Source organism: Leptinotarsa decemlineata, unplaced genomic scaffold (genome assembly GCF_025532065.1).
Source record: "Leptinotarsa decemlineata unplaced genomic scaffold, Ldec_3_MD MMD2_tig00026358_RagTag_RagTag, whole genome shotgun sequence".
Classification (NCBI taxonomy): domain Eukaryota; kingdom Metazoa; phylum Arthropoda; class Insecta; order Coleoptera; family Chrysomelidae; genus Leptinotarsa; species Leptinotarsa decemlineata.
In genome coordinates this window covers 1,677,489-1,705,142 of record NW_027412703.1, presented here as the reverse complement: position 1 = coordinate 1,705,142, position 27,654 = coordinate 1,677,489, and the positions used below count along the sequence as shown (strand labels likewise).

General features: G+C 32.7%; 1 protein-coding gene across 2 annotated transcripts in view; it reads right to left on the bottom strand.

Moving 5' to 3' along the window:
- gsb (paired box protein gooseberry) overlaps positions 1–27,654 on the bottom strand; it is a 76,208-nt gene that overhangs the window by 21,715 nt on the left and 26,839 nt on the right. For both annotated transcript variants that reach the window (XM_023168463.2, XM_023168462.2), the window contains exons 2-3: positions 12,314–12,627; positions 6,884–6,998 (exon numbers count right to left, since the gene is read on the bottom strand). In XM_023168463.2, the coding sequence (XP_023024231.1) occupies positions 6,884–6,998; positions 12,314–12,627 (429 nt within the window). The remainder of the gene's footprint in view (positions 1–6,883; positions 6,999–12,313; positions 12,628–27,654) is intronic.

Genomic DNA, 27,654 nt, shown 5'->3' with positions numbered 1-27,654 from the left:
CTTTTGTCATGTCTGGAAAAATTCTTTGCATTATCTTCATATTTTCGTGTAAAATTTCCATTGCTATTTTTTATTCATTTGATGTTGACAAAGTAAGTAAATTAATATAAAAAAATACAAAAATGTTCCATGAATATAAAAATATAGATAAAATGTAATGTAACTTCGAGTATGAAAAACACTGAATAAAAAAATACAAACAATGGTTGAAACATACATATAAAAAATGCTAGGTTGAAAATGATCAAACACACTGTCTTCAGAATGAAAAGAGCTTCAACCGTCAAAACTGTTTTATCTATAAAAAGTTGCCTGCATGAGTCACCAGACATTGAAAAATTACCAAGTCTGTTTTACGGAAAAAAAGTCATCGCTAATACCGCACCACAGTAAGCCCCCTCACTTCTTTGGACTACCCAAAATCCACAAGAAGGATGTTCCACATCCATATGTGGTTACGCAGTTATTTTTATCAACTGCTTTCCTTGGTTTTCCACATTTTGTCTTCAATTGAGAACTGCCTGCCCGGTACTGACGATGCCCAATAGGCTGAAACAGTTGTCTACCAGTAGCTCTTAAATTGAAATCAATATGGGAATAATCAGAAAGTACTTATCTATTTATCTTTCGATTTTCATGAAATATTTTCCAGCAGCTTGACTGCATTAACCTCTCTCGATCTATATATATATATATATATATATATATATATATATATATATATGTAAACTCGAAGATTCTCACGGATAAAGTATGATGAGCTGTTTTCTCGGGTCGGGAACACGGAGCGAAACCCGAGAAAACAGCTGATCATATATATATATATATATATATATATATATATATATATATAAACATTTTTGTCAACAGATTGAATTTAAATTGACTTAATAGTTGTCAAAATCGATATAACTTTGTTTAACAATTTTGAAAAACAAATAGTTGATGTTCATGGAAATATATAGTTATGTTTGATTTATAACAAAATGTCAGAGAAAATTTGTGGTTGACTTAACAAATTGAAAAAAGAAATACATGATGGAAAATTCCAAATGATGTTACTTACTTTTACTTATGTCTAAATGTAATAAATAAGTATATATCGTACTAAGATGATTGATATCTACTCGTTTGTTCATAGTATTGGGCCCTTTCATAATTTCTACCATTTCAAGAAAAAGTCTTTTTTTTGTAATTGTTTTCAATTTGTAAAATCGTACTCTGTTCATAATTTGGAAAATGATTATTTGTACTACAATGTTCAGCCAAAGCACAAGATTTTTTATTGAGTCTTATGTCACTTATATGGGAAACAATTCGATCTCTAAATGATCTAGAAGAAGTTCCAATGTACTGTAAATCACAATCACTGTAAGGTATATTATATACTATGTTAGTATATAACATACCGTATTCAACAAAAATCATTTTACAAAAGCATATTTTTATCAGAAGCTTGTACAACATGTACTCATTTAGAGTAACTTGTGGCTTTTGCCCAAAACTTTATATTGGCCAAACGGTGAGAATGTTTTACCAAAGAATCAAAGAGCACATAAGTAGTTTCTTGAATGGAAAGGCCAATTCCACGTTGGCGAACCATCTATCGGTAGGACATCAATTCAATTACGACTATGACGTGTTACATTCAGAAAAGTGAAGTTGAAAACTCAATCTTCTGGAATATTCAGAAATGAATAGATTTACGATTAAAATGGAATAACTCCATATTTCTGACTATTTTTTCAATCGTGGAAACTGATAATCAACTGATAAAGAAGCATAGATAATTCCATTTATCACTTGTTTTACATAAATGAGTTTGTTCACTTTTTCTTCTTTTCTTATGTTAATGTTAATTGATTGATTCCCAAACTCAGATACACATTTTTAACAATCGGGTACGTAAAAACTCAAGAACTTTATATTGCACAAAATAGTTGGTATGGACACGCCTGGAGAAGCCATTGTATAGCGAAACACGTGTTGTGTTTTTGTAAAATTGTTCAGTGCAAATCTCACAATCAAGTTTTTTTGAAAAAGTAATTTTCGTGTGACTCAATCAAGTTTTCTACCAGACTGTATCTGCAAAATACTTCTGTGGAGGAGACACACATCTTCAAGAGGGGTTTTCTCGATGTATGAAATGTTTTGTCCATCTTTGCATTTGGCTGCAGCATACTGATGATGGGCCAAAGTCCAAAACACGTTATATGGTTTGCCCTTCTTTAGAGCTGTGTCCAATAAAATTATTTTTATGTACACATAGGTAGTTCTAGTGAAATGAAATAATTTAAAACATTATCAAAAACAGTTGACCTTTTCGAAACAATAGTCAACAAAAACCATTTTATAAAAGCGTATTTCTATTAGAAGCATGTACAGCATGTAATGATTTTTGTTCCACCTCAGCTCATTTAGAATTTATTCAGATGTTCAAGAAATCTATTTGGAATAATAAATGAAAGGATCATCCATCATTCGATCATTTAAACACGGTGTGCCATTTTAATATTCACCTGGAATACACACACTGTGGGATAAAGTGATAGACACCCCGTAGTGAACAGCTTCATGCTGTTAAATTTCTTGCAAAAACTCCACGGCAAACTGCACTAATCAGTCAGTGCCATTTTGAGAAACTGTCTAATGCATTCATTATCATCAACGAGTAAAAAAATTAAAGTAATCAAGCGACACATTCTGTTAATATTTCAGTTCTCTCAGAATGAATAACATCGGTAATCATTTTTTGTGGTGGATGGAATTGTATTATTAGTCTGGTTCACATGTACTCGATTTAGCTCTTTTTGGTGACATTTTTCAGCCCTGTCCAAAAATTACGACCAAGGTGTCATTCGATTCGTATTTTTGCCTAGAAAGTTTGAAGAGAAGTGCGAAAACGCGGCGATAAAAATTACAAAACTTATAAACAATTAAGTGAAAAAAAATGGGGCTTTAGTTTTTTCTTAATATCTCGGAAAATTTTCAAAATTTTGGAAATTTGAGAAAAGATTTGAAAAGATCAATGAATTTGCGTAAAAAAAGTCCCAACTCCCGAAACTGTATCTCGATTATTTATAATTTTTACAGAGCCCTGAAAATAGAGCAAAAATCATAATTTTATAAAAAATACATTACAATTTTTTTTCAATTTTTTATTGTTTCAATGTCTCATGGCTAAAAACTAATTGATAATATTTCTTTTAATTTTTTCACAGCTATTGTTAATAAATTTATTATAAACAAATACATTGTTTATGAGCAATTCGAATTTTTTTTGCATTATGTTAAAAATCATGATTTTCAGAAAGAAATGGTTTCTTGAAAAAATTTCTTTGTTGCTAAAAATGCGTTTGTTGATTAACAATCGTTATTTGCAACTGAATATTAAAATTAAGGAACCGTTTTTTTTTCAAAATCATAAATTCTATTGTTCTTTAAGGTTTTGGAGATACTTTTTTTTTATTCTTTTTTTAAATGTTTATTTCTATTTTTTTCAATACTTTGTTCTATAATAAAAGTAACTATGTGTTTTTTTCAATTCATTCTATTTTTCATAAAACTTTTAATATTGTGATACCTTGATACTTTTTAATGAAAAAGACAAGTATCAAATTATCACAATATTAAAAGTTTTATAAGAAATAAAACTTTTTTTATAGAACTAAGTATTGAAAAAAAAATTGTTTATAACAATTTTTTTTTAAATGAATAATTAAAAAAAAATAAAAAAAGTTTTTTCAAACCTTAGAGAACAATAGAATTTATAATTTGAGAAAAAAACGGTTACTTAATTTTGATATTTAGTTGCAAAAAACGATTGTTAATTAACAAACGCATTTTTTAGCAACTAAGAAATTTTTTTAAGGAATCATTTTTCCCCTAAAAATCATGATTTTTTTCAATTAATATAATGCAAAAAAAAATTTCGAATTGCTTATAAACAATGTATTTGTTTATAATAAATTTTTTAACAATAGCTGTAAAAAATTTAAAAAATATATCATTAATTAGTTTTCAACCATGAGACATTGAAACAATAAAAAATTAGAAAAAAGAATTTTGTAATGTATTTTTTATAAAATTATAATTTTTAATTGTCAATAAAAAAATTGAAAATAACAAATTTTTTTATTTTGGCAACGGTAATCTATTGTTTTGCCAATTAAGGATAACTTCACCAAAGGAAAAAAATGCCAGGATTTTAGTTTAATAATTATAGGGATTTTTATATTAACTTTCAATTCAGAAAAAGTTATTAATTAACAAATTTATAATCAACGTTAAACTTGGGATAAAACATTTTTGACTGCGGATTATTGTTTATTGATGTATCCCAACATTACATGAATTTTTTCATTCCTTAATATTTACATTTAATATGTTTAAATAATTTTTTTTGTTTTTATGTCAGAGTGACGAAAGGCGCGCAGAAGCCAGACCACCCGCTTTTGGCTCTATTTTCAGGGCTCTGTAAAAATTATAAATAATCGAGATACAGTTTCGGGAGTCAGGACTTTTTTATGCAAATTCATTGATCTTTTCAATTTTTTTTCAAATTTCCAAAATTTTGAAAATTCCGAGATATTAAGAAAAAACTAAAGCCACATTTTTTTTCATTTAATTGTTTATAACTTTTGTAATTTTTATCGGCGCGTTTCCGGACCTTCCCTTAAACTTTCTAGGCAAAAATACGAATCGAATGACACCTTGGTCGTAATTTTTGGACAGGGCTGAAAAATGTTACAAAAAAAGTACATATGAACTAGACCCATAGAAAATTCTGTACTCTATACATTGATAAGGGTTCCCAAATTGTGATGATAAGAAATGGGGACGTGTTTTGCTCAAGTCTATGGTACCGGAGGTACAAATGCCATAGTGGCCTATTTAACATATATTTCTTTGGTTTTAAAGGTTTTGTAAAATTTTATTTTTGTGAAAGATGAAATATTCATTTGAAATTTATATCAATTGACACAGTTTCTTGAATTATTCATCGTCGTATACATCGTCTAAGGATAACCTATCAACAAGCTTCAACTGCTCAACGACAGAGGTCAAGTCATTGAATTGAAGCCCCCAATACAAGCTATTTGGGATCCGCTTCTCTTACAAGATATAGATGACAGTAGACAAAGTGGGCAACGAAGGTGATCTGAATTAGCAGAAATCATTCTTGTTTTCACTTAAGGTAAGTAAAAGTCGAACAAAACAACGCATTTATAATTTTTATCGTTGATATTTTTTTTTATAACTTTTACTTTGCAACAATTTACAAAAATATTTAAATATTACATATCAATGTGAGTTTTTTCGTTTGCATTGTCAACGATATCATTATTATTTGAAGTAAATTGTTCACTTGGATTTAGCTCCCTCTTCAGTTTTTGCTCCTTCATTTCCAAAACTCTCAGTTGTTTCAGCAAAACTAGCGTTTGTAGTTCGGTATTCGAAATTTGTTTAGTATCGTTTGTCTCGTATTTTTCAAGAGGGCTAGTTTTATAGGGTTTCTTTTTTTAGGTGGATTTATTTCACTAGCAGTATCATCATTTGTGGTACACGTTCTAGAAACAGAAGGCCTGTGGATTTTAGCTTCATGACTGCTGCCTGTTATTGTGTCTGTTTGTTCTATATCGACAGACAATGCTCCTAAAATGAAATTGTAAAATAACTTTAACAGAAATATATTTTTTGGTTCTAGATTAAATATAGCTTGGCTGCCTCATTTATATTTTTATTTATAAATATTACATCACCTGTAATCTCTGTAATTACTGGATTTGTATCGCCTTCCATGATTTCCAACAAAAACTTTTCCCAATCCAGCAGAACAAGTTTCTTATTTCCAGTTCTATCAATATCAGTCTTTTTCTTGAGTCTGGATTTCATATTATTGATTTTTTTGTAGATTTGACTTGTTATTTGTGAACCGAAATCAATCTCCCATTGTTTCCTCATCGTTTCAAGTGCTTTTGATTTTAATAGTCAGACGCTGGTGTTTGTGACTTTGACAAAAGTACAGGAAATTCACGTCACATATGCACAACTCCCATTTGAGATTCGCATACCTTATTACTTTCGTCTTCACTGCTTTCACTCATCGTAACAACAAGACAACGCGCTAATTAATTGCTCAAATAAAAGACAATGCAAAAATATGCCGATTCCCTGCTATTTCCTAAACAGGCTTTGACAAGTTTATAGAAATAAATGAAATAGCGAGTATTTACTCTTATGTACTGTGAGCAGATACTCATCACATCGAAATATTTTTATTCATATGAAATGGAGTACAAACTCATACTTTATGCTCATACTCATGAGAGCATACTTGTCTTTATCTCTGGACAATTATTCGATAAGTTTTACAATAAATATATTGCCATACTTGAGTACCTAGTCCAAAATTTAATTATATTTGATTGGCAACACCTCTAAAATAAATCCACTGAAATCAAGGATGAACTGTAAAATCAGTCACCAATTGGTGATTCGGCAGGTATAATACTGGTAATGATAAAATGAACCGTCATTATATTTTGTGCATCTTCATCATCCTCATCTTGTGAGGTCCATAATTAACCATGATAAAGTTTGTCAGTATTCAATAAAGCGTTGCATTGGTTTTTATTCTAACGCTGTTTCGTCACGGTTTTTTATGATCACCGAGATCCTGTGCCTGTATGTTTTGCAACGGAAATAATGCGAGGCTATGAATCCCCGTTCATTCACAGGTTTTCGAATTCACTGCCTCCAAATGCACACCCAATTAATGCGAGATTCCAACGCGGTGTCAGAAAACACGTTTCAATCTACCGTGAAAGTTGTTCTTCATGATGAATTGTAAATCTTTGAGATTATTATTATGGTTGCTCACCTAATATTCCATCGATGGAGTGGTTTTTGCGTTCGGGGTCGTCTTTTCGTCCTCCTCGAATCAGTCTGCTGATTGAACTGACAGAAGGGGCTGAATTTTTATCACAAATGCCCTCCTGAAAAAAAAACAATTTTTTAGCTTTCTTGGTATAATTTTCACAGAAACCGAATCTTACAATAGTGCAGCTGTTGAAGATGATTCAGGTTATGTTGTATACTGATAGAAATCGAGAATAAATGCAATTTAATTAAAATGGAGCTAAGAAAGGGAAGTCAGTTAATATCATCATCAAACACAATTCATCTATACATTCATATTAACATGAAGTAGCCTCATTCCCACTATTAGCAGCATTTATGATGCACTGTTTGGAACCTTTGGTGTAGTAATGAATATTACTGGAGTTTTTTCCCAATACCAAATCGTTATTTTTACATCTCGACACGTGTTTCGATCAACAAGTGATCATCTTCAAGAGGAAGATAAAACTAGAAACTACTGAAAACTGAAGCTATTTATGATATTCAGGAACGTCATACAGGTAGGTAATCAGTAATACCCCCCATACAAGTGTACCACCCTAAATTGATTTTACAATTGGCCTTTCTATTATTTTACAATATGTCCTTATGTATGTTCAAATGTTACAGCTATATATAGAACAATTTTCATCTATATAAAATCACATCACTGTCGACAGTGATGTGAACTGTCAGGAATATCACATCACTGTGGACAGCACAAACGTGCTGGGTTGAATTTTTTGGTGCACCGTATTTTGACTTTCCCTCTAACACATGATAGGTTCACAAAAGAAAAACGTACAATACAGGAAATAGCAGCCACTAACGGTTTCCCGAGGGTTATTGTAGATGACATAATTAGGAAAAAGAAGTTTAGGTTAAGAATGAACGGAATCTCGACTTTCAGAAAGGACAAAAACCAAGATAAATACATCTTAGTTCCATACCACCGATATACGAAGAAGTTTGGAAATATTTTCAAGGAACTAGGTAACAAGGTGGTTTTCAAAACAAGTCATACACTACAGAGCCTTTTGGGAAGTCCAAAAGACAAAGTCGGGAATTCGGAAAGTCTGGAATTTACGAAATTGAATGTAAGGAGTGCGATGCAAAATATTATGGACAGACAAAATGATCTATTAAAGTGAGATATAAGGAACACATAGCACACTTAAAATATGAAAGACCTGAAAAATCAGCAGTCGCCCATCATATTTTGCAACAAAACCATTCCATAGACTTCAGTTCTTTAAGATTAGTTAGACAAGTTAACAACAACAGGCAACTAGATGCCTATGAGAGTGTAGAAATAAGTAAACACAATAATATTATTATTAGATAGGCAATATTGTGAAACTAATTTTATATAGCTGAAAATTGTTCTATATATATCGCTGTAACATTTAAACATACATAAGGACATATTGTAAAATAATAGAAAGCCCAATTGTAAAATTAATTTAGGGTGGTACACTTGTATGTATGGTACACTTGTATGGGTGGTATTACTGATTACCTATCTGTATGATGTACCTGCTTTAGTTTTGAGTAGTTTTTAGTTTTATCTTCCTCTTGAAGAGGAAGATCGAAACACGTGTCGAGGTGTAAAAATAACGATTTGGGTTGGGGAAAATCTCCAGTAATATTTAATAGCAGCATGCCAAAATATTTGTCAAACATGTCTGAATTCACCCTTTTGTCCTTACAAAACTTATATGATATAATACTATCACAAAGAAAAAATATAGTACTGATGAATTTGGTCTCGAAGTTATCAAAAATGTATTCCATATTGTTGGTTATCCACTACTGAATTTAATTAATTTGAGTTTATCAAAGGGAAAAGTTCCTCAATGTTTCAAAACTTCAGCAATAGTTCCAATACCAAAAATTCTGAACACTAACTTAGCTGAACAACTAAGACCAGTGAATATGTTACCGTTTTGTGACAAAATCTTAGAAATAGCGGTACTAAGTCAAGTGATGGAATATATTGATGTAAATAACATTGTCTGTTCGTACCAATCAGGATTTCGTAAAACTCATTCGTGTGAATCAGCACTTCAACTTGTTATATCAGACCTGGACTTGGAATAAGTGAAGTTTTCATTGATATGAAAAGGGCATTTGAAACAATCGATCGCGAAATTGAAGAAATATGGATTTTCGAGTTCAGTAATACAATGAATAACGAGTTACATGGGCAATAGATATCAAAAAACCGAAATGGCAAACATAGAGTCACAGTGCCACCTCAACAACTATGGTGTGCCACAAGGAAGTGTTTTAGGTCCTCTTTTATTCTTGTTATATGTAAATGATTTGGGATCTGTTCTGACGAAATGTAAATTTCATCTTCTCGCTGATACCTTGATATACTTCAATAGTAGTGATTTCGCCGATCTTATGAACACATTGAATGATGAAATAGATCAACTTTTTCATAAAGTTAATGAAACTTAAAGTAAATATATGTTTATTGGCAATCATTTTCTGTATCAAAAATTTCTAAGTATGGAATTAGATATCAAAATAAATGATCAGCGGATTGAACGGGTTCAGGAAATGAAATATTTGGGATTCGTAATTGATACCCAACTAAATTTTGATAAACATATTGACTATATTTTGAAAAAATAGGTAAAAAATTGGATTCATGAGACGTTCATCTTCATCTCAGTCTAGTAGGATAACAGTGTACACTACTATGATATTGCCTCAATTCAACTATTGCAGTTCTATAATTTACACGAACATATCTAATTATGACAGACTGCAAATTCTACAAAATAAAGCAATGCGTATTATCCTTGGTTGCAACAGGTACACGAATATAAAATCGATGTTAGATATCCTCAGCTGGCTTAATGTGAAACAAAATCATCATATTCAAAAAATGACTTCCATTTCCGAAATGATAAATAATTTACTGCCCAATTATTTACAGTGTCACACATATATATGTGTATATATGTATAAAATAGGTGGTCCCTGATGTGGGTTCATTATGATATTATTTCGTGTATGTAGGTATATATCTGTGTGTGTATATTTATGTATATGTTTAATGTATGTGTATATATAGATCTGTGTAATTTTAGCATGTTCCATATTATTCTTTTATTTTTTATATTTTCTTTATGCATTGTAATCTGATTATCTGATGATGAATAAAGCATTCATTCATTCATTCACAGGCCATTGAACATTCCACTTGCAGAAAGCAATTTATTTTTATAAAACATTTCAGAAACTAGCTCTGATTTAGGTCTATTCAATTTCAAAGAATCATAATGAACATGTAACTCTAATTTACTTTGGTGATCCTACTAATACTATCGCTCGTTTTTTGAAAGGCAAAGAATTGGACGTAGCCTTATGAACAAATAATAATTCGAGTAAATTCTGCAAAAACAGTAAATGTAAAACTTCAGTTTCGGATAGATTGGAGGCATACAAGTTGACTTGTGGTTTTTGTCCAAAAATTTATATCGGACAAACCGGAAAAACTTTTACCAAAAGAATAAAAGACCACAGACGTGGTTCTTTGAATGGAAAGATCAATTCAACATTTGCGAATCATCTTTTGATAGAGGGGCACGAGTTGATCCAGGATTATTACCTGTGACATATTGCATTTGGAATGGAAAGGTTCAAGACTCAACCTTTCGGAATGTTTAGAAATCAATAGATGTAAAAATTTGGGACTATTGCTCAATGATCAAATGGATTTGACTTGTTTCTCCTTTTTGAAGTCGATTTGCAACGAGGATTGGTAAATAGGGCAGATCTTGAAAATAGGTAAAATGATAGCTCTCAGGTAAAAATTGATTCACTTTTCTCCAGTCTTGAGTTGTTCCCCGATAAGTAAATAGTTCAGATTATGAATTTATCATGTAGAAATTTGACAGATAGTAATATTTATAATGATTCAAATCACTATGTCAATCCATAGTCAAAATATTTTCATCGTGATTTTCCAGTTAAATTTGCATGAGTTAATTAACATGTTTTATACTCTAATAGGAACATTGTGAGGGTGATAATTGTTAAAGTACAAATTTGAGAATTTTTTGGAGATATTTTTGAAAGGTTTCAGGATAGATTGCCGTTGGAAAAATGAAAAAATTGTTATTTTTCAATTTGATGTCAGTAATTCACCTAGATTGAAAATTTAAACTTTTCATAAACCATTGAATTTTTTTTAACATTACTATCGATCCATTTTTAATGATCAGAAGCTATATAAAAATGCGTTTTAAAAATTTTCATCTACGAACAAATGCGTTGTAAGGTTATTTAATTTTGCAATAGTCATTGTTGCAAATTATGATTCGAAAAAAATATAAAAAAAATATTGCTTGAAATGGATTTGTTAATTAACAATTTTTTTCTACCCCTTGTAATTATATTGAGGAAACATTCTTTCAATCATTGCTCTTGCTTTTTCATAACTGAAAATGTTTTCAATTGAATTTTCATTGTTCATTCAATAAACAATTTGTTATAAACGATTAAATTTTTTCTGCATCCATTTTTCTATTTCTACACAATGTAACAAAAATAATCATGTATTATTTCATGAGAAAAAAAAATCATTCATATTTTATATCGAATTTCAAAAATTTTGTTCTCACATGGTTCTTTACTGTAACTCAAACTAATTAACATATTACGAGAAGAATTGGAACTTATTCATTTTTATCAGTTAAAAAAAATACCTGAAATTATTTTATCGACCCAATTATTTATTTCATTAGTAGCATTTGTTTATGAAATAAATAAGGATTTTTCATCAATTAAATTAGAATATCTTTTCTCTGAAAAAAATTATGAATATTGGTTCTACAGTTCCGGGAGTTTTCGGAAAATTTTCATTCTTTTTGAATCTTTCTTTCAAGTTTCAAAAATGTCAAGAGTTTCTGAGACATTTGCAAAAAAAAACAAATTGTTTTCAGTTATTTGTTGATAACTTTTGCAATTTTCGCCAGCCTCACCTTAATTTTCTTAAAAATTATATACATTCTATTCTGAATCGAATGACATCTCGTTCATATTTTTCGGAGGCGGAAAAACAAATTTGACCTGAAAGACTAGACTATACTGCACTAGACTACATCTGCTAGCTCTCTTATAATACTTCGTGGTTCGTCGCTTGCGATGATCGATGATGTTTTATTTTTTTTTTTTTTTTGAAATTCTGACTGGTACTATTTTTCTTGTGAGCGATATTTATTCTATTTTCTTCGAATGCCACCACTGTAGAAAGATCAACATTATCCACCCTTTACTCCAATTTTATATCCAAACATGGTAGGCGAAAACTGTCACCATTGGGAGTTATTTATTATTACTTTCGAAACTTTACAACAAAATGAATAGGTACTTTAAAATAACAGGGTCTCACCTTGATCAATCGATCCCTTATCTCCCAGGAAAAGATCCCTGGTTGTTCCTTCTTCCATTGTTCAATGCGAGTTTCCACTTCTTGAGTTGCAACTCTAGGTTTAGAGCCACCTATCACACCAGGTCTGATGCTGCCAGTTTCCTGATAACGGTTCAAAATTTTAGAAACGCATCCGTGAGAAACACGAAGTTCTCTAGATATCATACAAGGTCGAATCCCAGCCGCTGCCATTTCAACAATTTTCAGTCGAGTATGATTGGGAAGCGGCCTTCCATTGATGAATACTCCACCGAGTTGATTAACTCGACCTTGGCCTGAAACAAAAATGAAACTTTGACTTCTAAAGAACTTACATCTTTCACTTTTGAAATTTGTCTGAAAATCAGCGAGGAAAAGTTCTATACACATACACAGTGCATTTCAGTTGGAATGATTCACTCTGAAGAAGTCATTCGATATTGAAACCCTTCAAATGGAAATAATAGTCGAGTTATAACTCAGTTGGAAAGTCTTTCAATTCAGTATTCAGCTCCGTAACATTTTCGTCACTGAAAAAGTGACTAATTGACTAAAAACTCTCCTGAATTTTTGTTAGTCTCATGCTGAAACATCGAATGTTCACCAGTGAGGATGACAGTATTCCATGTAAGTGGAATTTGAACTCTTTCATTTATTATATTGTGTACCAATCTTGTGAGTAATATCTGATTTGAAATACAAACTGAAAAGAAAAAAGTATTTTTTGTATAATTCGCTGTTCACATTGTAACAAATTAAAGAATTCACTGTCTTAAACAAATTTATTTCTAAGTATATTTCACTATCACAAACTAATTTATTTACAATACTTAGCAACTTACGCTTAATTTATTTCCACTATTTGAATTTCTTGTTTATCCGATTTCTTTTTAGCCGATTCACTTTCAGAACTGCCCTCTTGAGTCGGGAAGACGAGCTTATATAATGTAACGGCTCTTTCTAGAATTCTATAGTCTGTTCGGTACTCGCCTAGAATTTTCCCGGCGGTTCAGACTGCATTCTTTCGCGGTGAGTCAGTATTTATTCGATGAATCGGCTGGCGTATGGGTAAGGGGCGACTTCAGATTCGTTATAATGTAAAATTATTTGTTTCGAAAGTTTTTTTGTCGTGTAAATTAATGTTTGTATGTTTCGAGAGTTACTTCTTTCCATCATCTACACATAGAGTGAATTTTTGATATTCGAGTTTTATTTCTGCATCGGAACAAAATAAATTTCATAATTCTTTTGAAAATCAGGAAACTGTTCATGATTGATTTGGATCAATAAATCCTATGTATGAAGACATAAATAATCGTCTTCTCCTAAGAAATATCTAACAAAAACTGTTTCCTACCTTTGAACTTCATTTTCAGTGTTTTTTTTAAATATAATAATAATTTAATTGTTCATAATATTTAGATGTACAACAGAGTGAGTAACTATAATAGCAAAAAATATAATAGAAAAGCTATAAAAGGTGAAACCTTGTGCATGGGTATGCTATTAAAACATAAGTCTGATTTATAAAATGTAATGAAAAAATTTAAATAATAATAATAAATGTAATAGAAGTGCAGATATTTATATATGAAAGTGTGTTATGTACACTATACATTTAGATCGAAGGGTTATACAATGATAATAAAATTTGAATTGAAGGGGTTATATTTTTAGGAGTATTTGGATTAAATATTTTAGGAAGAGCCAGTACTTTAGAAATCTTCCACATTTCAGGAAATATATTATTTTGCAAACATGAATTTATTATATTAGTGAGAGATGGTAGTATTATAGGAGAGCAAAGAAGTATCATATCTATATTAATTTCATCTGAACCTATGGCTCTTGATGATGATGATGGAGTAGTAGAAAGCCATAAACTTTCTTTCCCAAAAAAAAGATAATAAAATATAACACTAAAAGTGAAACGAGTATGGGACTTTAGCCATCTATTTTTTATAAATCTCACAAATATAAGCAGTATATTTGAGGGAGTTCAAGTTAGATGTACTTCAAAGTCTTCTGTGTTTCTGTGTTGTTAGGGTTCCATTTATATTGAACTTCTTTTCTAAATTTTTCTTTCAAAAGCTTCGAGAATTTGTTCGGTGGCTGGTTAAAAATTCATATCTTGCCAGAAAGACTTAATGATCCTATTGAAATCAATAAATGTTTTTTGCGTAATTCCGACCAACATTTTGTACCTAGTAATGAGTTGTTGAATTATTATAACAGTAATTCAAAAAATAATATGTCTACTGACAAATTTCGCTTTGAGCCGGTGACAGAAAATATTGTTCACAAATGTATTTTAGAAATAAAAACAAGAGTCATAGGTTCAGATGAAATTAATATAGATATGATACTTCTTTGCTCTCCTATAATACTACCATCTCTCACTAATATAATAAATTCATGTTTGCAAAATAATATATTTCCTGAAATGTGGAAGATTTCTAAAATACTGGCTCTTCCTAAAATATCTAATCCAAATACTCTTAACGATCTGCGCCCCATTAGTCTACTACCTACTTATTACAAAGTATTGGAAGAATAATGAGTTTTCGAATCAAATGCTTTTTAAATTCCTTTAATATTTTACCAGTCAACCAGTCGGAATTTCGTAAAGAACACAGCTAAACAACTGCTCTCTTGAAAATAACTGATGATATTTTCGAAGCTGCAGACAAAGGTAACACGACTGCTTTGATACCTATAGACTTCTCCAAAGCTTTTGATACTATTAGTTATCCTATTTTATTTGCAATTTTGAACTTCATCGGGTTCTCTGAACCTGCTATAAATTTAATTAAAAGCTATGTTAAAGATCGTTCACAGTTTGTAGAAACTTCGAAGGGAAAATCAAGCAGTGAATTTATTAAATTTGGAGTGCCTCAGGGATCTATACTTGGACCCTTATTATTTTGCATATACACTTGTGATCTAGTTTCTGTTTTAAGACATTGTAATTCACATATGTATGCGGATGATACTCAACTATATCTATCATTCAACCCTAATGACGTTGCTACTGCTAACCAAAAATTAAATGAAGATTTAGCTCTTCTCATTTCATCATCTGAAGCTCATAACCTCAAAATGTATTCAAACAAAACTAATCTGCTTGTTTTTGGTACTAATCGTAGCTTGGTGCAGAGACATATTAATATTGTTATTGGTGTTACAATAATATGCCCCACGAACGTGGCAAAAAATTTAGGTATCGAAATGGACGTGAATTTAAGGTTTACAAAACATGTCACAAAATGTGTTCAAAGAAGTTACATCAGTTTGAAAATGCTTTATCCTCATCGTCATTTATTATAAATGAGTTTGAAAATAAAATTAACAAATGCTCTTGTGTTGAGTCATTTTGCATATTGTGATGTTGTGTATGGTTCATGCCTGGATGAAAAAGATATTTTAAGAATTGAGAGAGTTCAAAAATCATGTCTTAGGCATATACAGTGTCACCGATAAAGTCCGCATCAAATGGGAAACTTTTTTATTTATCGTTTTATGTGAAATTTGATTTTGGCAGTAGATTTTGCTTAAGAAATGATGTCAAATGGCGTCTACAAAATAGGTCACGTGATTTCCTTAACCTGTCAAAATTGACATTTAAAAAAAGAAACATCGAAAAATGACATTATTCTTCAAAATATCCAAAAATATCAAATGATAAACCCAAATTTATAAATACCTTAAAGGAAAGAGATTTCGATGTTCGACTAGATTTCTCTTTCTGGTACCAAGGAGAAGTAGAATTAAACAGAAAATTTCCTTACAAAATCCTATGGACCGACGAAGCTACCTTCACATCGAACGGCGTAGTCAGTTCCCAGAATTGTAGGTGGTGGGCTCAGGAAAATCCTCATTTTGTGATAGAATGTCGGGACAATATTCATTTAAAACAAATGTGTGGTGCGGTGTTTTAAATAATCAGGTAATGGGACCATTCTTTTTTAGACACAATTTAACTTCTCAGGATTATTTGCAATTTCTAAATACTGAGATCAGTGATATAGTGGACAATATGCCGGTTGAAATAAGACACAGTCTGTGGTATCAATGTGACGGGGCTCCTATTCATAGTTCAAGACAAGTCAAAGAGAAACTATTAGAAATGTTTAGGGGCAAAGTTATTGGGCGAAATATGGAGCAAATATGGCCGCCTAGGTCGCCAGATTTAACCCCACTAGATTTTTTCTTGTGGGGTTACTTAAAACAAATCGTTTATAAACAAAGACCTTTTCGTGACGTGAATCACCTAGAAACTGTTATTAGAAACTCTATTTTAAACATAAACTCTGTGAATATCAGCAACTCAATGAAAGATGTATCAAGAAGGACAATTATCTGCATAGAACGCGATGGAAGACATACAGAAATGTAGTGTATTTAATGTCGTGAGTCTTTTTTTCGTGTTTTTTTGCTATTAGGTATAGGTACATGTTTATTTTCGGTTCCTTTTAATTAAGATTAAATTCCACTGTATTTTTTTGTTAAAAAAACAATTAACACTCTAAGATATTGTTTCCTAATGTTCCGTTTTGTTCTAATTCATATTGTGAGGCCATTTGCTCATTAAAAAACTCAGGTACTGTATAGTTTGGAAAGCCCCGTTGAAACTAGATGAACTTTGCATCAAGTTTGACAACTTTTATTTTTCAAAATTTGTTTTTAACATCAAAGAGGCTCTTAAAATATTATTATATTACAAAAAAAAAAATTCAGTGACGAGTTTAGTTAAAATAAATGATTTAGTACAGGTGTGCTTGAATTTTGATAAGTAGAAAAAGCAGGAATGCGGAAAAATAGTGAAAATATAAAATACTTATTATGACATGGTGTGTGGGTATAAAATTACAAAAGAAAATGTTTTTATACTTTGATATTTTTGGATATTTTGAAGAATAATGTCATTTTTCGATGTTTCTTTTTTTAAATGTCAATTTTGACAGGTTAAAGAAATCACGTGACCTATTTTGTAGACGCCATTTGACATCATTTCTTAAGCAAAATCTACTGCCAAAATCAAATTTCACATAAAACGATAAATAAAAAAGTTTACCATTTGATGCGGACTTTATCGGTGACACTGTATATGGTATTAGAAAATATGACAGAATGTCATATAAACATAAGGAAACCAATTGGTTGACTATGGAAAATACACGTGTTTTACACTCGGCTACCCTCTTTCATAAAATATTGATTAACAAATGTCCATCATATTTGTATAACAAGATAAGATTTCGTAGCGATATACACACTCTAAATTTAAGGTTTAAAGGGTTACTTTCTCCGCCGCCCCATCGAACCACTCTATATCGACGATCCTTCAGTTATAATATATATAGTTTGTACGATAATATTCCACAAAAATATAAAGTTAATAAAGTTTCTTCATTTAAGTGCTGTTACAAAAAATATCTCATCGCTGCTCAATCATAAAGCCATTGATTTCATAGATTTCTTTGTATTGTATTATGGTGTTTGTTTTTTCATTTCATTTTATTTTGAGTATAATAACAAATTATAATGCTGTACATGTTTGATTACATTTACGATTGAATATGTTCGTAGTCGAATACCTTTATATGTTATTCATTCTATGTTTTTTTTAACTAATTCAGTGTATGTATGTATATGCCCATTCAAACCAAATTTGTATCACGAAACAAGTATTCAGTTACTTATCGAGCATCTCATTATTTATTTGAACTTTCAATTTGTACCTCTCATTTGTATTTGTATTTGGATCTTAAATAAATAACATATATTATATTATTATTACAATTTCACATCAAAATAAATTATTCATGCATTAATTCCATTATTTTAAATTTCAATATTTTGAGTTGATCCGTTCAAAAAATAAAAGCACTGTATAAACGGATTTCTGATGAGGTAACATTCAGTTAACAACAATATTAGTTGCAGGTATTTCTTGACAATACTGAATGGGATTATATTCTAGGTCTATATGAGAATAAAACCAATGAATTAGTTTAGCATTGCTATTCTTAACAATATTGAAAACACAGTTTAAACTTCTATTCTATTTATTCATCTCTATTATCCATTCTACATGGATCTATAAGTATTATATTCATCAATAGAACGGTTTTTCCAGCCATTTCAACATGTATTGAAGTAACTTTTTGCTCAAAATATGCCCCGGTGGTCTTTCTCAAGTGTGTTTGTTCGAGGCATTTTAACAAATATTCAAGCATGATTAGACAATTCATCGCTCAATGTACTTTCAACAATTCCTAAGCTACTGGTCAATTCTTCTATTATACTCATGAAAAGCGTTAATAGAGGATCACTTTCAAAATACCATCGTACCCAAATTGTATTTCAATCCTATTATTCAGTTTCTTTCATCGAATGTTCATCGAGAATCAAAACGATATGAGCAACGTTTTGTTCAGAAAATAATCAAAATCTTGCTAAAACGATGATTTTCGAAACATCGCTGATGATTGAATACCATTTTGAGGGAATGTGGTGAAGATTGGAGCAATATTTAAGGTATAGGAACTGAATGTTTATTGTCGCTGTCTGTGAATTTTTATATTTCTCAAAAAATATGTATTTATTCATCAATATCTATTTTGCCCCCTCCAAATTAGTCCCTTTCAGATATAATATACTTGTGCCGGCCTTTTTTTTCATTCCTTAAGGCAGTTCAGATTTTATAATTCAATTGAATCATCTAACATTCTTTCTGAAAATTTCAAAACAATGTCAGTGACCAGGTTTCGAACACACCTACAAAAATAAACCTTTCGATGAGCAATACAGCAATATATTGGTAGGTACATGTAATTACCATTGATTTTTAGATTTTTTTTCATTTCATGATTATTTTTTTGAAAGTTTCTAATTTGTAATCTTCAGCCTCAGTTATTTTTTTCTGTTTTGTGTCGCAGGTTCCAGAGGACTACAAATCTTGACTGATCGGGCTCCTTTCAACCATACTGTAGCTTATAATTATTTTATTATTTTCATTTCATTTAATGTTATACACGTATAGTTGAAAAAGGTCATCATGTGGGGTACCACAGGGATCGATTTTGGGGCCAATTCTCTATGTAATTTTCACAGCGTTTTTTAAAAATGGTGTCTCGAATTGTTATCTGCAAATTTATGCGGATGATACTCAGGTGATGTATTCCTCCCACCCTTCCGACATAGTGAATGGTTGTCAGAAAATTAACAAAGACCTTGATAGAATTTTCAAAATATCCAAAGATCATTCTCTCTCATTGAATACAAACAAATCTTAGGCAATGCTGGCATATCAGGGACGTATCACTGGCTATCAGACCATTACATCGAGACCAATATGCAAACAGGTCAGGTATGTCAACAGAAACGGCTCTATGTCGGGTAACAGAAAAAGTAGAATATACTTACAAAAACAAGGAAGTACTTTTAGCTGCTTTCTTGGACATTGAGGGCGCATTTGATAATACGTCGTTAGAATCAATCATCCAGGCGTCGAGGAGAAGAGGGATCGACAAGACAAGCTGTAGGTGGATAGACTGCATGTTTAGGGGAAGATTGGTATATGAAACCATTATGGGGAAAACAGTCGAGGCCCGGGTAGCAAGGGGCTGTCCTCAGGGGGGAGTTCTATCCCCTCTGTTATGGAACCTTGTAATGGACGAGCTACTTTGTCTCTTGGACCATAATGGGTATGAAGCACTGGGATATGCAGACGACTTAATCATCTTAGTCCAGGGTAAATACAATTATGTAGTGAAGGGATGCATGTAGCAGGCCCTGAACATTATAACAAGATGGACCGAGGAAGAAGGGTTTAACATAAGCCCATCCAAATCGACCATAGTAGTATTCACCAAGAGGACTAAAACGGAGGGTCTCGGACCTCTGAAACTTCGAGGTGACGAAATACAAGTGTCGGGGGAGGCTATAAGTGAGGCACTGAATCACAGGAGGTAGGCTATATATGGTCGTATAAAACTACGCCCAGAAGAATATGACGAACATCCAACACGGAACCTGTACAAACTAGTACAGGGAAAGAGACTGATGGAATGGGTGTCATGAGAAGATGGGAGAATAAACGCAATAAGCCCAAGAGGCTGCAGTGTTAGACTAAATGGACAAGTCAGACAGCTCCCAAGGTACAAAAAAAAGGCAATGCTGTTCGTGAGGCGAAATGACAGACTTCTTCACCAAAAAAAATATTTGTGTTAACATCAATAACATTTCTGTACAGTTTTGTGATGTGGTGAAGAATCTTGGGTTCTGGATAGATTACTCCTTATGATTCGAAAAGCATGTATCGGAATGCATTCGTAAAAGTATCTGAAAGCTGAAAATTTTGTTTGGATCTCGTGCAAGTTTGAATTTGAATCTTAAAAATACTTTGCGAGTCTCTAGTTCTTTCTACCTTTACTTATTGCGATACGGTCCATAGCTCTTGTCTTATGGCAACATTTACGCAAAAAAAAAACAGAAATTCCAAAACTATCGTCTCTGCTTCATCTGTGGTATTCGTAGGCGTCAATCTTTCAGTCATAAGTTACGTGAATTACTATCCAAGCTTCCTTCTACCTTTATAGAAAGATTGTGTTCCACACTGATGTTCACAATCTTAATATTAGACCGAAAGGTACTATAACACCACCAATCCACGAATCATTATTTGAGAGAAGTTTTTCCTATAATATTTCGACCACTTACAATGCTATTCCAACTGATTTTGAGAATATGAAACTCTCCTCCTTTCGAAAACATATGTTTGGATTTATGAAATCCGCTAATATCCAGAAAACGGTTATTTGAATCAACACATATATCTATAGTTTTACTCAATTTTGATTAGTAGTCTGCGATTTTTTGTTCTGCTTGTCCAAAGGTTGAGTGGAAGACTGTAATGATTCTACGATTCCATTTTAACAACTGTTTATTTTGAGGAAGTAAACATACCATTCAACAAAAACATATATATAAAAAGTGGTAGGTACAATGTGAATATACATGGTGGCACACACATACAAATAGGATCTATTTTAATTTATTACATTTCCCTTACTTTTTTTTTTTTTTTTTTTTTTTTTTTTTAAGAATAGTTCAGTCTACATGGAGCTCTAATTTCCCTACCAGATTTAGTACAATTAGGAACAATTATTACATCATCATCTGAATCGCTAATTTCGGTTTTCCTTGTTTGATCTGAAATATTTCTATTTCTGTCATAACTATAGATATTTTGTTGTGGACTTACTATTTCTTCATTTTCATTTGAGTCATTGTTGAAAATTTTTATAAACTTCTTATTTCTATTCAGAATATTACCATCCGCCATTTCTACATCGTATGATCTAGGTTTCTCAACATTTTTTGATACAATTTTGGCGTTATTCCAAACCTTATCAGATAATTGTTTTTTTACTAAAACATTATCACCCTTTCGAAAGTTGTGACTATCTGTTTTTGAGTTTTTGTTATAGTATTGTTTTTGAATTGTTTGTCCTTTTTCCAAAGCATTTTTAATTTTTTTATAATCAATTGTACTTGGTGTGAACTCGGAAATTTCCCTTGGTAGGGTATCTCTAAGATGTCTTGACATCAGGAGTTTAGCGGGGGAATCGATATGAGATGATAAGGGTGTATTTCTATATTGCAATAATACCATGTACAAGTCTTTATTATCATAAAGAGCTTTTCTCAGCATTCGTTTCAGAGTTTGAATTTGTCTCTCTACTAAACCATTTGATTGAGGATAAAAAGGACTAGATCTAATGTGTTTAAATTGCCACTCATTTGAAAATTGTTTGAAATGCAAACTTGTGAATTGCGGACCTCCATCACTAATCAAAATTTTTGGAATTCCATGCCTAGCGAAAATTGATTTCAAACTTGTAATTATTTGTAATGATGATGAGCTATCAACGCATTTTGCCAATTCAATATACTTTGAGAAATAATCAACAACTAATAAATATGTCTCATTGTTGAAAAAGAATAAATCACAACCCACTTTCTCCCATGGTAAATTTGGCAATTCGTGGGAGAGCATGATGTCCTTTGGCTTATTTGTTCCAAATTTTGCGCAGGTTTGACAGTTTTTTATGCGATTTTCAATATCTTTCGACATGCCTGGCCAGAAAAATATTGCTCTTGCTTTATTTTTAGTTTTATTCATACCCATGTGTTCGTAATGTAGTCTAGAGAGCATTTCTTCGCGCATGTTCAAAGGAACAATCAGTTTTCTATTTTTATACAAAAGGCCATCTGCCTCAGTTATTTCATCTTTAAATTTAAAAAAAAAATTAAGTTTACAATCCTGACTTTTTTCTGGCCAGCCATCTCTAACATATTTTAATAATTGAATTAATTCTGGATCATTTGCAGTAGATTCCTTTAGTTCCGTTATTCTTTGATCGGTGGCGTTCAAATTCAACCGGAGCATACAAATTTGTGCCTCTATTTCTTTTTCAAAGTCTCCAACTTGTGCAGAATTTTCTACAAATGACCGGGACAACGTATCGGCAATGTGAAGTTGTTTACCAGGTTTATGTACGAGACAAATATCATACCTTTGTAGGCGTATAAACATTCTTTGTAGCCTAGGGGACAATCGTATAATGGTTTGTTGAAAATTTGAACAAGAGGCTTGTGATCGGTTTCCAAGATTATTGATTTTCCAAAAATATACTGATGGAACCGTTCACATGCGAAACATAGGGCATAAAGCTCTTTCTCAATCTGCGCATATCTTTTCTGTGTTTCTGATAGAGCTTTTGAAGCATATATGCACGGTAAATTTTTTTGCAACAACACTGCCCCTACCCCATTTTGAGATGCATCAGCTGATACAACAATCTGTTCATTCTGATTGTAAAATCTTAAAACGGGTTTTTTAACAAGTATTTCTTTTAATTTTCTGAACGAATTTTCATGAATTTGATCCCAAGACCAAGCAACATTTTTTTTTAGTAACATACGTAAAGCTGATGTCATTTCTGCGAGGTTGTCAACAAATTTTCCTACATACGTTATCATGCCTAGAAAACGCTGCAACTCGACTTTATTTTTCGGTGCAGGCATCTCTGTAATGGCACTGATCTTAGAATCATCTGGACTAAATCCATTTGAAGTTATTTTATGACCTAAATAGTTGATTTCCGTTACTGCAAATTTACATTTTTCCTTGTTAAATCGGATATTATTCAACTCTGCCATTTTCAATACTCTCTCAAGATTTTCATCATGTTCTTTTTTGTTTCTTCCCCACACAAGTAGATCATCTATGTAAATTTCCACTCCAGTAAAATTAAAAATTTCCTTGAATTTTTTATGGAAAACCTCTGGTGCACAACTAACCCCATATGGAAGCCTTAAAAACTTGTATCTTCCGAAAGGAGTGGCAAAAGTGCACAGATCTGAACTCTGAGAATCTAAAGATATTTGCCAGAACCCGGACATTGCATCCAAAGTACTGAAATATTTCGCACCATTTAACTTGGACACAATTTCTTCAAAAGTAGGCAAAGGAAAGTATTCCCGTAATATATTCTTATTCAAATCTCTAGGATCTAGACAAATTCGAAGAGATCCGTTAGGTTTTTTCACTAAAACTATGGAATTCACCCATTCTGTAGGATAATCTACTTTACAGATAATATTTTCTTTCTCCATGTTTGACAAACAGTTCTTAAATTCGGTTAATAGTGGAAACGGAACTTTTCTGACAGAATGAATTACCGGATTTGTTTTATTATTAAGTATTATGTGATATGGATTTTTCAGACAACCTATGCCTTCGAAAAGGTGAGAATATTTTTCTAATAAAGAGTTACAATTACTGTTCAAAAAATCGATTTTTTTAATTAAATTCATTTGTATACACGAATTCAAACCTAAGATGGCGAAAGAATCAATATCTACTATGATAAATTTTAATACATAATCTTTATTTTTTAAAGAACAATTCAATTCACACTCTCCTACAACAGGAATACTAGCATTGGAATAGTTAGTTAATTTTACATTAGTTTTCTTTATTTTTTCAATCGGCAAATTGATTTTTATCAAATCTTTTTTACTCAGAACATTCACCATCGCTCCAGTATCTAGCTTAAAACTAATAGTGGCTACTTCATTTACAAAAATTTCTACTTTCCATTGTTGACACCGAATCTCAGATGTGTCATTTACCATTCCAATAAATACTCTATTTTGAGATAAGTTTTCACCTATGTCATCAGCCTCCTCCATATTACAGTTCTCAGAATGAACCAAATGAATATTCCGCTGGCGACACATTTTGTGGAAATGATTAAACTTACCACAGAAACTGCATTGTTTACCAGTAGCCGGACAGTTTTTACCTCTCATGTGTTGTGAGCCACACCTATAACAGAGACCTTTCATCTGGCTTGGTACTTCAGATCTCTGCTGCCTGAATGACTGACCTGACGAGCCCGCTACCTGGTGTTGATTTGGACATTCACTTGATTGCTGCCTTGTCTGGTGCTGATACGTATTAAATTTTCGCGTTCCTTGAAAAATTCTTGAATGTTTTTGTATACTACACACTGTTCTTTCTCCTGCCATCTCTTTCTCTTGTTTTTTGGACTCCTCAACCGACAAACATATTTGAACTGCCTTTTTCAGTTCCAATTCATCATCTTCTAATAATCGTTGTTTCAACTCAACCGAAATCAGTCCACTTATTAAGACTGAACACGTTAAACTTTCTTCTATGTCTCCCAACTCACAGTTTTTTGCCCTATTCTTAAGTTCCGTTACATATTGTTGTACTGTTTCTCCCTCAGATTGCTTCCTATTGATGAATTTGTATCTTTCAAACGTAAGATTTTTTTTCGGTTGAAAATGCTCTTGAAACTTTTTTATCAAAGGTTCAATTTTATCTGTTTCACCATCCGAAAATTGAAAAGTATTATAAATGTGCAATCCTTCATCACCAATGTACTGCAGTAATTGAGCACATTGCAGATCCTCCTTTTTTCTATCTAACTCTGCTGCCTTTAGATAATTTTTGAACTTTTTTATCCAAAAATTCCACTTCTCCGAAACATTTCCGCTCATGTCAAGTGGCGCAATACCTCGATAATCAGCCATAACTTATTTTTCACAACGTTTGAAATTCACACAATTTATTATATTTTTTTATCCTGTTCGCAGCGCCATGTAATGATTCTACGATTCCATTTTAACAACTGTTTATTTTGAGGAAGTAAACATACCATTCAACAAAAACATATATATAAAAAGTGGTAGGTACAATGTGAATATACATGGTGGCACACACATACAAATAGGATCTATTTTAATTTATTACATCTTTATGCACTTTTTGTGATCCTGTGTTCTACTGAATAAAAAATATTATTTTTATTATTATCATTATCCCTCGAAACCCCGATACACTTGGGAGGAAGCGCCAGCATTATCAACTAACGACCACTACCCACACCGTAAAATAAGTGATCATTGGGTCCGAGAATCATGTGCCCTGAGCAAGCACAGTGAGCCAAGAATGACAGCCTTCTAGCTGCATCTGTGCTACTAAGACTTCTGCCTTAGTGCGGCAAGCCGCACTAGAGAGTAGAGAGAGTAGAGAGGACATCATTCCACCAAAGACTCCAATAATCAGAACAACCATCTTGACAGACTGATCTGGATAGAGTCTGCGGAGTTCGGAGAGAATATTTCGATATTTTATCCGTTTTTATCCGTTTATCCTCTTTTCGGACGATATTCGTCTCGCCAGTAGCTGAAAACTCCACGACAAATATCGTATTGCTCTGGTGGTCTAAAAGGACTACATCAGGCTTATTAGCTTGTATGAGCCTGAGGGTGAGGAACTGATAGTGCCAATGAATTCGGCACTTCTCGTTCCCCACAACGGATTCAATGTCCCCCGGATCGTAGGGCAACACCGGTGTCTCGTCAATACCGTAAGAGTGTCATAGATGGTAAAACAGCACTCTCAGGGCCACGTTGAGTCGATGGATATAGGCCGAGACCGAATATGCTGGACATGCTGATAGCAAGTGCATTAGGGCCTCACGGCAGGTTCTGCACCTTGTGTCACCAACCTCTATACTCACGCGACTGCGGTGTTGCAGACACCATCCTGGCAAGCCATAATGAACCTCTCAGTTTCCGACTTCAGCCCACTCGACCTGAGAAAAGTGAAATCAAGCGCTTTGATAAGCCAAGGTCTCCAATGTTTTTGAAGAAGACCCCATGCATTGGCTCAGAAGTGAGGTGGTCTCTGCGGCTTTTATATGAGTTTTTTGCTGAACGGGTTCCAACTTAGTGACAGAGTTGTGGTCACCTCGTTCAGTGTCGAAAACTAAACAGAGTTCATCAGGCTGCCCTAAAGAGAAATGCTCCAATTTCTGCTCTCTCATGGTCACGAACCATGCAGAGAAGGGGATCCGAACTCCTGACGACTTTACAGGCTATATGCAGTACCATTCTGTCATGTAGACACTCCCAACTCAAAAGTTCACGGCCTCCCTATTGTCGGGAACGGACTATTTGGAATGCAGACTCCTATAGAGATGCATTATTTTTCGGGTCTTTACGTCGAGTTGATACAGCTCCTCCCGAGTCCACTTCACTACTCCAAACGAGTAGAGTAAGATTGGAACGACAAGCATATTTGTTGCAGCAACTTTGTTCTTCCCCGACAGTTCCGATGACCAGATTTGTCGAAGTTTGTGCTGATACTTGCCGCGGAGAGAGTTTTTCACTGCTGTTACCTCTTGTGAGTGGCGTTGTTCCACCCCGAAATAAGTATACGTCTGTCCGGCATCCAAATGGTGTGGGATGCTTCCATCTACGAGCTGCAAATCCTCTTCGTAGACCTCGCATCGGCCATTTTGTCAGCTGTCAATTGATTTATGTTCAGTTTGGGCCAACATTTCAACGTGAATAGACTGAAGCCTGAACAACGCTTCCAAATAATATACATTTATTTTGAAAACCATGGTTCTGTTCAAAATACGTATCGCGCATCGCGCTTTAGAGCCATGATTACTGACTTTTTCGCTCATCAATTGAACAAGCATGATGTGTAGGAGCTGTGGTTTCAACAAGACGGCGCAACATGTCACACAGCTTGTGCCACAGCTGATTTATTGAAGGAAACGATTAGTAAGCGCATAGTTCCACGTTTCGGACCCGTGAATTGGCCTCCAAGATCGTGCGATTTAACGCCGCTGGACTATTTTCTTTGGGGATGTGTGAAGTCGCTAGCCCGAAATGATTGACCACTTGGAGGACAACATTCGCCGCGTTAT